General features: G+C 41.8%; 1 protein-coding gene across 1 annotated transcript in view; it reads right to left on the bottom strand.

The window, feature by feature from the left end:
- Positions 1 to 12,180, bottom strand: part of LOC147698452 (serine/threonine-protein kinase Nek5-like) — a 396,064-nt gene that overhangs the window by 34,888 nt on the left and 348,996 nt on the right. Inside the window, exon 2 of the mRNA XM_086935037.1 lies at positions 4,575 to 4,709. Coding sequence (XP_086791163.1) covers positions 4,575 to 4,611 — 37 coding nt within the window. The 5' untranslated portion in view covers positions 4,612 to 4,709. The remainder of the gene's footprint in view (positions 1 to 4,574; positions 4,710 to 12,180) is intronic.

Genomic DNA, 12,180 nt, shown 5'->3' with positions numbered 1-12,180 from the left:
GCTACCGTCTAGGGTTATTCCCAGGGATTTAGCAGAGTCCACAATGGTAGGAGGGCAGTTTAGCGCTGTGATAGCATTGATCCATTCCTGAGGTCTTCCAAAAATAAATCAACACTAGGACCCTCTGCTCCCTCTGGGACGCCCACCATGCGTATATGGTTCTGGCATGCCCGCCGGTCCTGGTCCTCCAGCTGTGTCACCATGGCTCCTTGTTATTGCTTGAGGTGCTGGACTTGTTTGTCTAATTTTTGGGTGGCATGTTGTAACTGTGTTATGTTCTCTTCCGCGTTGGTTACTTTTTCGGATATTTTGTAGAAATCTGCCCTTAAAAGATTGACCTCTATAGTGACAGTGTCTATTTACGGATCAATAGTACCTTTTAGGTCTGTGATGGCAGCCATAATAGCTGACAGTGAAGGCTCTGTCGCTCCTGCCTCCTCTGGCTGACGGTCCGGGACCTCTATGGAGTGTTTTGTGACTGCATATTTGTCCATCTTATTTGCTTGCTCGTGTGAAGGGCCTTCGGTTTCACCATCTCTTTTCTGAGTCAGGGACCGGTGGCGGGCCGGAAATTACGGTGCAGTGCACCTAGTTTTTCCCCTCTGTTGCCCTTATCCCAGACTGCTGGCCTCTCTCGAGTGGTATGCAGACTATGTTCTGGGGCTCCTCTGCCTCTCCTTACACGTAGGCCTACTTCTCTGTCTAGGCCCCCAACATTCCCTTCCTCATTTCTGGCACTACTAAGGCCTTTCTCCTACACCGACCAGCAGTCTCAAAGTCCTCTTTAGGGAGGAAGGCCCAGAGCTCCAGGGACGCATTGCAGTCAGGAGTCAGACCCCCCGCACCAACACTGTGTAGGCCCAGTCTCTCCCTGGTCTCTTTTTGCCTCTGATTCACTCCCCCAAATGCTGCTGGCCCATGAGCTCGGATCAGTCAGCCGTACCCTTCTAACCTCAGGGCAGGTCGGGCCCGCCGAGTGCGCAGTCTCGACCTCACCCCCTGTTGCCGCCAAGGTCTGGGGCCGCTTCCCAACCCCTTCTGTCCTACAAGTAGCTTGGGTTTTGCAGCTGTTGTTACGTTACTGCCTGCCGTCTCTCTGCACAACAGCTCCGGCTAATCTGGTCGCGGGCATGTCAATGCAGCCTAACCTTTTCCCCGGGCCGCATATCTTCCGGGCAACAGCTGCTGACTGCAGCGCAACTTCTCCTCTGATCCTTCCATGGGTAGTGGGGCCCCTATGACCCCGTTAAGGCGGAGATGAGACCTGGCAGCTGAGCTGCCCATCTTAGCTCTCCGTGACACTTCCTGGTTTGTGGGCGCGGCTCTCCCAACACTGCTGCCCCGCTCCTCTCCTCTCTGGGCCTCACGTGCTTCAGTACGATCCCTCTCCGCCTACACCTTTGGGTTCCACAACGCTCAAAGCAGGAGGTCAGTCTCTCAGTTGATTGATGGGGCTGCGGTACTCTCCGCGGTGCTATGGGCACCTGTGCAGGTCTGGATATTTGGTTGGGTAGTAGGCTATAGCCGCTGTTGAGCCAGGAGCTCCTCTAGTGTGCAGCTTCAAGCCACGCCCCCCAGCGACCTTCCTAATTGGATCAGTCTTAATGGCGCGCTGAAGTGTTGCCTCCATGTGGGCCTCCTGCAACTTTCAGAGTGAGAGTGGAAGGTGCACAGCGTTTCTTTTAATAGCGAGTTTTAAGTATCTGTAATGGGTCGAGGGTGCCGCCTGGATGGCGTCTCTTGTCATCGGCGTCCTTTAGTAAGCATACACAAGTTGTACTCCAAATTATCACTAGAAGCATCCCCTGGCGTGGCGCTCCACTCATTAATCTTCTGGTGTGCCAGAATTCCATAAATTTCACAATAGTTTGGTCTCAAAAATTTCTTTAATTCATCATTATTTTTCTCATTCGTTTCTTTCAAAGGCTTATATTGTATAGCTTTTCATATAAACCAGCATTTAATTAGTCCAATGCATTTCGTGACTTTGACAGCTCTTGGAACCAGCCAAAGTGAGGGAGCAACCCAAAATGATCATAATGCTCATCTGGCAGGGTGCAAGTGCTTGCAAGCTCCTGGAGTCTGGCCTAGAGCTCTTCAACTGGGTTTCTGGCCTTTGCCGGGCTTGGCGAAGGAGGAAATGCTAGATGCTTGAATTGGGCTGTCAAGGCGGCTTTGAGCATGGCAAAGGTATAGGGTAGGCCAGCTTTGCCTACAGTTTGTGTATTCTAGTACCGCCTAGAGGAAGGAGCATAGGCTGGTGTCCATCCACTTCCAGCCCCACTGCTGCAAAGTATGTTTCAAGGTGATCAATACAGGTTGCCCTCTTTGTGGCTTGAGACGAGCCCCCAGAGATAATGAAGGTTCGATGGTCATTTGATGCCATAGGTGTGGCATCTCAGCGTGCATGGGCCAAAGTCTGGTGGGAAATTTGTCCCTCAAGGGGACCATAAGGTTACTATATGAGCGCCTTGTCCATGAGCTGCTGGTGGACGTAGCTGCAGAAGGCGAAGACACAAGTACTGTGTTGACCCCAATGTCGGTCATCAAGAGTCATGAGATGTGGTCCAGATGATCACTGGGAGGATGAGGGCCCAACACCAAGAACAGTGCTTTGCCTAGAGGTAGGTCTCAGCTCTAGAGTTGTCTGCCCCTTCGGTAGGCATGGAGGAGGAAGACCTGTGTGATGCCCAGGCGGGGAGCATGGCATGCAGGCCCTGGGTGGTGGTGCCAAAAAATTGACTCAGCGAGCACAAGTTGCTGGATGCATGGGTGGAGGGCCACACAGTGAAGGAGGTCACCGTTATGTCAGCCATCAGGAGGCATGGGTAGGACAGTGCTGTGCATTGCGGTCGTCAGAGGACTTGCGCCGGTTGGATCAGGCGAGCAGCTGAAGGGCGGCGTGATCCTGCAATGCGGGCCTGTGAGGTGAGGGTGGGGAAGACCATCCTCGTCGCCAGTTGTTGTGTCCCTGGGGGCGGCCTGGGGACGGTGTGGGGGACCCATGCAATAAATATCAAGCACACTGGTGGTCGTCTACAGGGAGCTGCATAGGAGCAGCCTGCTCGTTTATTTTTTATATTGGGTCCCGTGACCGGAGCCTGCTGTGGCAAGGTGGCCCTGCTAGGGGTCCCCAAAGTCTCTTTCCCACAGGCTTTTCAAGTAGGAAAGCCCAGCATGAAAAGCCTGCTGAAAACTAGCATCATAATCCCCACAACGTAAACGCAGATTTGAAACCAACGATGTAATTTGAAAAGTCTCCTACTGCAGCGTAATCGGGCCGTAAGTATTGATAGTCAGGAAATTTTAATTTTAGCAACATTGCAGTACTTTGAGGGTACTTAACAGTATTTTGAGTGGGGTTGTTTAGATTAACAGAGAATTCAATAACTCTCACTATTGTTCTGAAATTCACTTTAGTGTTCCTGTAAAATGGTCAGAAGAATTGAAATCCCTATCAGACTTAATCAGAAATGTTGATAGACTCACACTGAATGGTTATCAAAGGCATTTTATTTCTAAGACTCGTGTACACCAATTAAGGTTTTGAGGAGCTTCCAGGAAGTAATGTTGTCACTTTCTTTATAAAGAACCAACTAAATGGAAGAAAATGTTGACAAACACTGAGATGACCAAGGGGCTTAGATAAAAATGAAAGAATGTTGAGCAGAGGAAGGAACGCCGAGAGGTTCCAAAGGTCATTTACTTTGCTACCAAAGCAAATAGGAGGGCAGCAACTTGTCAAATACAGTTGGACAAAAAAGAGGATAGCCACTAAGTACTGCTAGGAAATAACCTTTTGGACCAAAGAGGTAAACTAAGAAATTATTATTTGTTTTGGAACATACTGATAGTGATGTGTGTACCATTTTCTGTCTACTCTTCATTTTGACTTTCTTTTCTTGTTCCTACTTTACTTGCTTCTGCTTATACAAGGCAAGTTTGTACAAGTTCGTTTACCAAATGGCAAAATAAAAGCCTTGCCGTTTACCCCATCACAATATTTTTTGTGAAGATCAGAAGTTGCTATTGTTTTTTTCAGTTCCGTCTATATGGATGCACCAGAACCAGGTATCCTCTGAACCAATTTTTAGTTCTGGTCGATTGAGATGCAATGAGTCAACCTCTCTTTGAAAGGAGCTTCCCAAGGCCCTCTAAACCTTCTCGGGGGATTCATTGGAATCCCCTGTTCAGGATAGTAGTTGGAATAATCCCTTTTTGCATCTTCAGGTGCCAAATGTACCTCCAGAGATACTTGCAAGTGGGTGTGCCTAGAATGTGCACCTCCCAAATGGGAGGTTGAAGGATCGACCATGATTAGTGTAACCCTTACTATGTAGTCTATTAATGTTAATAACTCAGAACCCACAGCCAGTTCCCAATTCCTCTAATAAATGTATGAAATATGACATCACACTAGCCCCGCTGTCTTTTTTTTGCAATGTGGTTACAACATTATTTCACAAAGAATGGACTGATTGAATGTGTAAACATTCCACAGATATTCGAAGAACTGCAAGCTTAGAGATGCTAGGATCTTAAAAGCCACTGGTGGCGACATTGACTATACTTACTGATGTCCCCTTCAGCCAGAGTTGGAGAGTTTGACATGATTTCAACACCATCTAAAAAGTGAAGGAGGGTTTGAGATGGCCTTTCTTTCCAGTGCTTTCTGTTTTCTGCTGCATCATTGCTGTCATTGCCATTTTCTACAAGACATCAAATGGATAGCAAAATGTTACAACATAGCTTTACATTTTTTTTAATTGCTAAAAACCTCTCCTTCTAGCCATTGCCGAGGTGTCTACTTTACAGATTGATTTGTAAAAAGGATATTATTGCATAATGACTTTGGTTTTTTCAATCTACTAAATAAGAGAATACAATTTTTGTTGTTATGAATCAAGGTCATGGTAAGTTAGTTGGCCTTTCCAAATTATAAAATGGTGCAATATCGTTGTGAAATGTCAGTAGAGAGTGTATAATTTTCAAAATAGATTTATTTATTTTCTACTAAGTGTTCATTTGACAAATACCTAAAAATGCAACACTCAATAATGTTAATAAACAATATGAAGTAATTATAAAATGTGTCAGTCACTACCAATCACAGATGGCTAATGATTTCCCTCAATGAAATACCCCAAGTGTGAATAAGTGACATATTTGTATACCTTTCACCAAAACAAGCCAACTAACGGTATGCCCTTTTTATATATATATATGTTATATTCAATACCTCTGGGGCACTTACATCTAGACATGGTCTGTGATTGTAACTGGTTAAGTTACAAGTGGTTTGTCATGACCACTGTTGTTTGTTTGTGTCTTTCTGTTGTTAAGATGCTGTTTTTAATTTCTTTCCCAAACAACTGTTGACTGAGGAGCTAATGTTAATATAAACTGTCTCTAGTTTGAGGCATTGGTACCAAAATTATTTGCAAAAACATGACTAATATCCATTCTCTAAAGGGTGAATTCCTTAATCAAAAATGTTTTAAGTGCCCCACAAAGAGAAAAAAGGTAGCCGATTACTTAAATATAATACAAGGAGATAATATTGTTTTTATAATAGAAACTCATGCTGCTGATAAAGAGCTCTTAAATATGTGCAAATGCTGGTGTTTGACATTTGCTTAATTTATGCAGAGTAAAATGAATGATGCTGCTATTCATTTTTATACATAACTGATGCCAATTGCACTTGAAAGACAGATCAAGAAGGCAAATAGGTATGGCTGTCCACTAAACATGGGAATCTGTGACTATTCGTATTGAATGTATAAGGACCAATTGTGAAACAGCAGACATTCTAACATTTTAGAATAAGTTTTCCAATGAAATTGTAGGATTTAGCAATAAACTCCTTATACTGGAGAGGACTTTAACATATTTATTGACTCACACCATCTTGGTCGTCTTTCCAAGATTCCCCTTATGTCATGAGTTTAAGGGCAAGTCATCACAAGAATGGCAAGGAGTCTGCTACTAAGACTCTTTGCAATCATTTTAAAATCAATAAACTCTGACAGGAAAGAAGTTTCTGAGGACAGGTTGCTGGAAAGTTAGAAGCTGGACCGCTTTCCATTACAGGAGTGAGACTTCAGGGTTAACAGGCACTTCTGTGTTAACTGGGGTAGTGCTGAAAAGCATGCCTGTGCTCTAGGACCCATTTGCTTGGCAACACATTACAGTTGCATTCAATAGTTTGTTCACCTGTAGTAGTGTTCCACACATTGGTTGTGCTGTTCCGTCTTAGTTCCCTTGTGTCCAAGTACTATTATCCTTATTTGTTGCAGCATGTTTTTCTTTGCTTGGCCACAGTTGACCAGCTACTGTTATATAGTATCCAATGCCTGGGCATCATGGGAACCAGTTTTCAGGTTGATGTCTGCTCTCACTACTGCAACATCAGCTTATGATTTGGGTACACATGTCTGCTGGGAGTATCACACACTTCTGTTACTATGTTTTGTCTTACAGTCTTTTGCTTGCACTAACACCAATCCTCTCCAGATAGCTACCAGAGTGAGTTCTATGTCAACCAAGTGGTAACCTATGTGTGGAGAAGAGGCTTACCATACTAAAGTGCTGACCTGGACTCCAGGCCAGTAATAACATTTTTAATCTGTGACCAGTAAGACATCTGTTGTCTTTCTCTCTCACCCTTCCCTGTTTTACCCTTCTTCCTCGTGTTAGGTTTCTGTTGACGGACTTGATTGACATTTGACCAGGCCAATGGATGAAAGGGCTACCTAAAAGCCCTTATTAGAATCCATATTTATGATGACCTTTATTTGGAAAACTTAAACCTGGCAAGAACTAAAAATTACACCAATTTCAAGTCATGATTTGAAATAGGCTATTTTTACAGCTAGATTGAGGGGTGTTACTTATTTTATTTATTTATTTATTGCATTTGTATGGCGCAACAGCTACCCTGAGGGTTTCCCGGCGCCCTGGATCTGTATTACTGGTAAGGAAGCGGGGGACAATTATTGATTAAACAGCCATGATTTCACTCCCTTGCGAAAGCGTAGATAGCATGGTTCTAGCCGTAGTTGGAGGGGGAGTGAGTTCCATAGTGCCGGTGCTAAAAAGGAAAAAGAGCGACCTCCTAGTCGAGCCCTTTTTACCCTGGGCACAATTAATTTTGCTTGATTCATTGAGCGTAAGTTACGCGCAGGTAGGTATTTCTGGACCATTTTGCATAGGTACTCCGGGGCTGCTCCAGAGCTGATCCTGTACATGTAGCACAGTGCTTTGAACTTTACTCTGCTGGTCACTCTCAGCCAGTGTAGATTTCTAAGATGTTCTGTCATCCTCGTGCGTCCTGGGAGATTAAGGAGCATTCTGGCCGCAGAATTCTGGACTACTTGCAGTTGGTTCAGAGTGCTATTCGTAACTCTTAAGAATAGGACGTTCCCGTAGTCTAATCTAGACGTAATTAATGCCTGTATGACAGTCCTCTGAGCCCCATCTGGCAGTTCCCACAATATTTTTCTCAGCCATTTGAGGATGAGAAAACATGTGGAGGCAGTTTTAGCTGTGTGTGTTCGCATGGACAGCTTATCATCGATTATCATCCCTAGATTGCGTGCGGATTGAACCGCGGTCGGGGTGGCGCCCATTTCCGCAGGCCAGTGAGTTGGGCCCCAGAAATTCTTTTGATTGCCAAAAATTAATAGCTCTGTTTTGTCCCCATTCAGCTTTAATTTTTTAGAGGGGAGCCAATTGGCCATTCTGAGTAGTCCAGATCGAAGGGGAGAGATGTCCGATTTTTCTGTAGATGTAAGGGAGAACACAAGTTGTGTTTCGTCCGCGTATGAATAAATGGTGAGGTCCATCTCTTCTGCAATTTTAGCTAGGGGAGTGACATACACATTAAAAAGGAGGGGGCTCAATATAGAGCCCTGGGGCACTCCATAGGGGGACGTATGTACTTCAGACCAATTGCTTTTGGAGAAGACCTGATAAGTACGATGCAGGAGAAATTGCTCCGACCATTTCAGTGCTTTCCCTCTGATTCCAATGTCTTCCAGGCACTTGATGAGGGTGGTGTGGCATATGGTGTTGAATGCGGCACTCAAATCTAAAAGGATGAGTGCCGCCGTGCCTCCCGTATCAAGTTCTTGTCGTATAACCTCAGTGACCCCAAGTAGGGTGGACTCCGTGGAGTGACCTTTTCTGAAGCCTGATTGTGAGTAGTGCAGCAGATTATTGTCATTGACAAAGTCTGATAGCTGCTTATTAACATGTTTTTCTAGGATTTTAGACATGATCGGTAATAGAGATACCGGGTGAAAATTGGAGAACACTTCGGGGTCACTGTTGGCCTTTTTTAGCAGGGGGATTACCATGCCGTGTTTCCAGTCATTAGGTAGTACAGCTTCCTTTAGGGAGGCATTTAATAATGCTCTAAGTACCTCCAGGATAGGAATGTCCAATTGTTTAAGGACATGCGCAGGTAGAGGATCTAGGGGTGAACCTGATTTTATGGTACTCAAAGCAGTCCTAAAGGCAAAAGCGTCTATTGGTTGCCATGTTCTAATTTCTTGTTTCATAGGGGGCTCTCATTGATCCTCTTTAAGAGATGTAGGGGAGCTGATATCAATATCATCATTGTTAGATGTCAAATTGGCGTATATCGTAGCTATTTTTTCGTGGAAGAAATTAGCAATGTTATTGCATTGGGTAGGTGATAAGACAGGAGGTTCAGGTAGGGCTGCTGCTCCAGCTAGATTCTTAAGGACCTTAAAGAGAGTCCCTGAGTGATTCTGCGCTTCTAAGATCGTGTTTTTGGTGAAGTTTCCCCTGGCGATTTTACATGATAGGTGGTATGTATTAAGTGCTAGCTTATACTTTTCTTTATTGGCAGGATTGTAATCTTTTCTCCATTGTCTTTCTAGTTTCTTGCATAGGCTTTTTTCCTCTTTTAGCTTATGCTATGTCTTTAATGCTATATTGCAACACATTATTAATGCAAGGGTTGAACAGTTGTAAAGAAGATGTAAAAGGTTTGAAAGATTCTGTTTTTCTTTCAGCTATACACAGATTTTAGAAGTTGATTACATCATGTCTAATGGTACAGCAAATACTTTTGTGACATCTTATAAATGATGGTAGGTCTTAGCTTATTATTTGAGGTTAAAACAAGATTGGAAGTAAAGCTGTGTCATAAGGAAACACAGCTGAGGGATGGTTACCAACAGTAAAAGAATTGCTCACATATTTAAAAATAATCCTATTCTTAATATGAGAAACATAATGATATACATGCCTTTGTTCAAACTTCCTAAAAGTTCAGTCAATAATTTCATCAAACAAATAAATAAGATCAGCAATACAAGTCAATATTATTTTCCAGTCACATTAGCTTTTTTGGATTCCAGGTGATGTTTGTATATGCTTTGTAATTTGTAGATTCCTCACTTTGAAAATATTTAATGTATGATTGTTTCTGATGGAGATGAGTCTTGCACCTTCAAAGAAATTTTAATTATTGCTATTCAAAGCCAGGGAAATTAGAGGGTAATTCAAGGTTTGTTTTAATTAATTAGTCTACTTTGTAAGCGTGCAGCCCATCATTTCTGCACTCAGATCAGTCATGATTGCTAGCAAAACATATTTTGCCTAAACATATTGTTGCTAAATCAAGATATGTTTTTAACCTTTCTCATTTCAAGTCAACTTCTTTTAATTCATGTTTGGATAGAGAGATAGCATTCCCATTTAGCTTTGGTTATTAATAGAAGGTGATGTACTATACACTCTGCTGGTTTCTGATTATATATTTGGTGGGAATTGGTTAATTTTACAAGGCAATATTTTGTGGATTCTTCTTTAATGAACTGTGATCTATTATGAATAAGATATTATTGTTCTCTCCTATTTATGTGCATGTAAACAATTTAATGCAAATGTTCTGACTGTGGTAGATCATTTCAGTTATTTGTACTCTACCTCTTGTTTCTAGAACAAGGGATTGTATGTAATTTAAGATATGTATACTATAGCTCATTTGCAGAATTAAAGCGCTTATTTAGGCAGGAGTTCGTTTTGTAAATAAACATCTTCGGCTGAGTAAGCACCTTCCTGAGTGCTATAATTCTGTGTGTGGACTGAGATTTTGGCCGGTCTGCTCCTTCCGTCTATTGCGCTATATGTATATATATGTTTTCTTCAGTGTGTGTGTATATATATATATATATATATATATTATATATATATATATATATATATATATATATATATATATATATATATATATATATATATATATATATATATATATATATATATATATATATATATATATATATATATATATATATTCACTGAAAAAACCATAGGTTATAGACCATATATAGTTAGGGATTAGCATTTACAAAACCTTAATTTACTCGCACAAAACCATTGAAATTCGCATATATAGTTAGTTGCAATAACTATACATCGCGCACCCGCAATCCACTGTTGATGATGTCACATATTACATCATTCATGACATGGTCAGTGACATCACTGATGACATCACTGATGACATCTCAAATGACATCACTGATGACATCACTGATGACAACATCCAGTGACTGTATGTTTCTGTAAAGTTAAAATATGTCTTACATATTGAAGAATGAGTGGATGTATAAGTGTCTGGATGAAGGATTTAGTAGGTGCATGACTGACTGTATGAGTGAGTGATTAAATGTGTCTCACTGAGTGCATGGATTAGTGACTAAACTGTCTTAATTTGTGCATCATTATGTCTGTTGTTCTGTAAACTGCTGCTTGTGTTGATCAGTAGCTATATCAGTAACTATTTGGGTTATTGATTGGTTGCCCAAGTATTTGTATGGGAGACTGAGTGTGTGTGTGGGTGGCTGGGAGGTGTGTAACTCTGTGCATAGATGTGTGAGCAGTTGATTCACTAGATGTATGGGTTCAAAAGTGCATGTGGAAACAGCTGTATGGGCGGTTGACTGTGTGCATGAGTGTATTGGTGAGTGAATGGATTTCTCAGTGCTACATGTCAAAGTAAGTACATATGTAAAACACAGTACATGTGAGAGTTGACATATATAAATAACTGTGCATACGAGCCAGTGAATGTGTGAGTGGCTGTATGGATCATTGTGAACATGTATCAGGGATTGTATATGAGAGTAAATATGTGTTAGTATATGTTTGAATAAGTAAGGTGTGTATAACTGTATAGTTGAGGAAATGGAGGTGTGATTGATTCTTTGCATGACTGACTAGGTGTGTGAGTAACTCCATGGATAAGTGACAGTCTGTGAGTGTCTGTTTACACTGATTGTATCTAAGGTTATATTAGAGTCTGAAGAGGTTCATTGTATTATCACATAAATGATATCATCAGTGATGTGATCAGTAATGTCAAATGAGATGTCATCAGTGATGTCATCAGTGATGTCATTTGAGTTGTCATCAGTGATGTCATCAGTGATGTCATTTGAGATGTCATCAGTGATGTCATCAGTGATGTCACTGACCATGTCATGAATGATGTAATATGTGACATCATCAGCAGTGGATTGCGGGTGCGCGATATATAGTTATTGCAACTAACTATATATGCGAATTTCAATGGTTTTGTGCGAGTAAATTAAGGTTTTGTAAATGCTAATCCCTAACTATATATGGTCTATAACCTATGGTTTTTTCAGTGAATTTCAATGGTTTTTTAATAGCAAATATCAAAAGCTGTAAAATGTCAAGTACGTGATAGGTAAAAACATTTTCGTGTTTATGCACGCTGATGTGCTTTGAATGCTGCCCCCCCCCCTCTTTTCTTTTAGGAGTATTCTCTCTTTGCAGATAGTGAAGGGTAGGTAACGCAGGCCTTTGCCCCCGTTGTAATCCGTCGTGCCTGCTTCTCTCTCCATTTGATTGATTGTTATACAAGCATTTACTGTTTTAGAATTGGTTCTCTTTGGTTCATTCTCTATTTACAAACAAGCACAGAGTCGCAATAGTCTGTTTAGTCTTTGCAGATAGTGAAAAATCGTTAAAAAAAACAAAAGGAATCGAGCAAAATCAGTAGGCCACTAATGGGATCTCTTTTTTACCTCGCTAAAATAGAAACATTAGGAACAACCCCTCATGAGAAATACGAAACTAGTGAGATGAACTGAGCTCGACACCATGATGGCTGCA

Source organism: Lissotriton vulgaris, chromosome 8 (assembly GCF_964263255.1).
Source record: "Lissotriton vulgaris chromosome 8, aLisVul1.2, whole genome shotgun sequence".
Taxonomy (NCBI): Eukaryota; Metazoa; Chordata; class Amphibia; order Caudata; family Salamandridae; genus Lissotriton; species Lissotriton vulgaris.
This window is presented reverse-complemented; position numbering and strand designations above follow the sequence as displayed.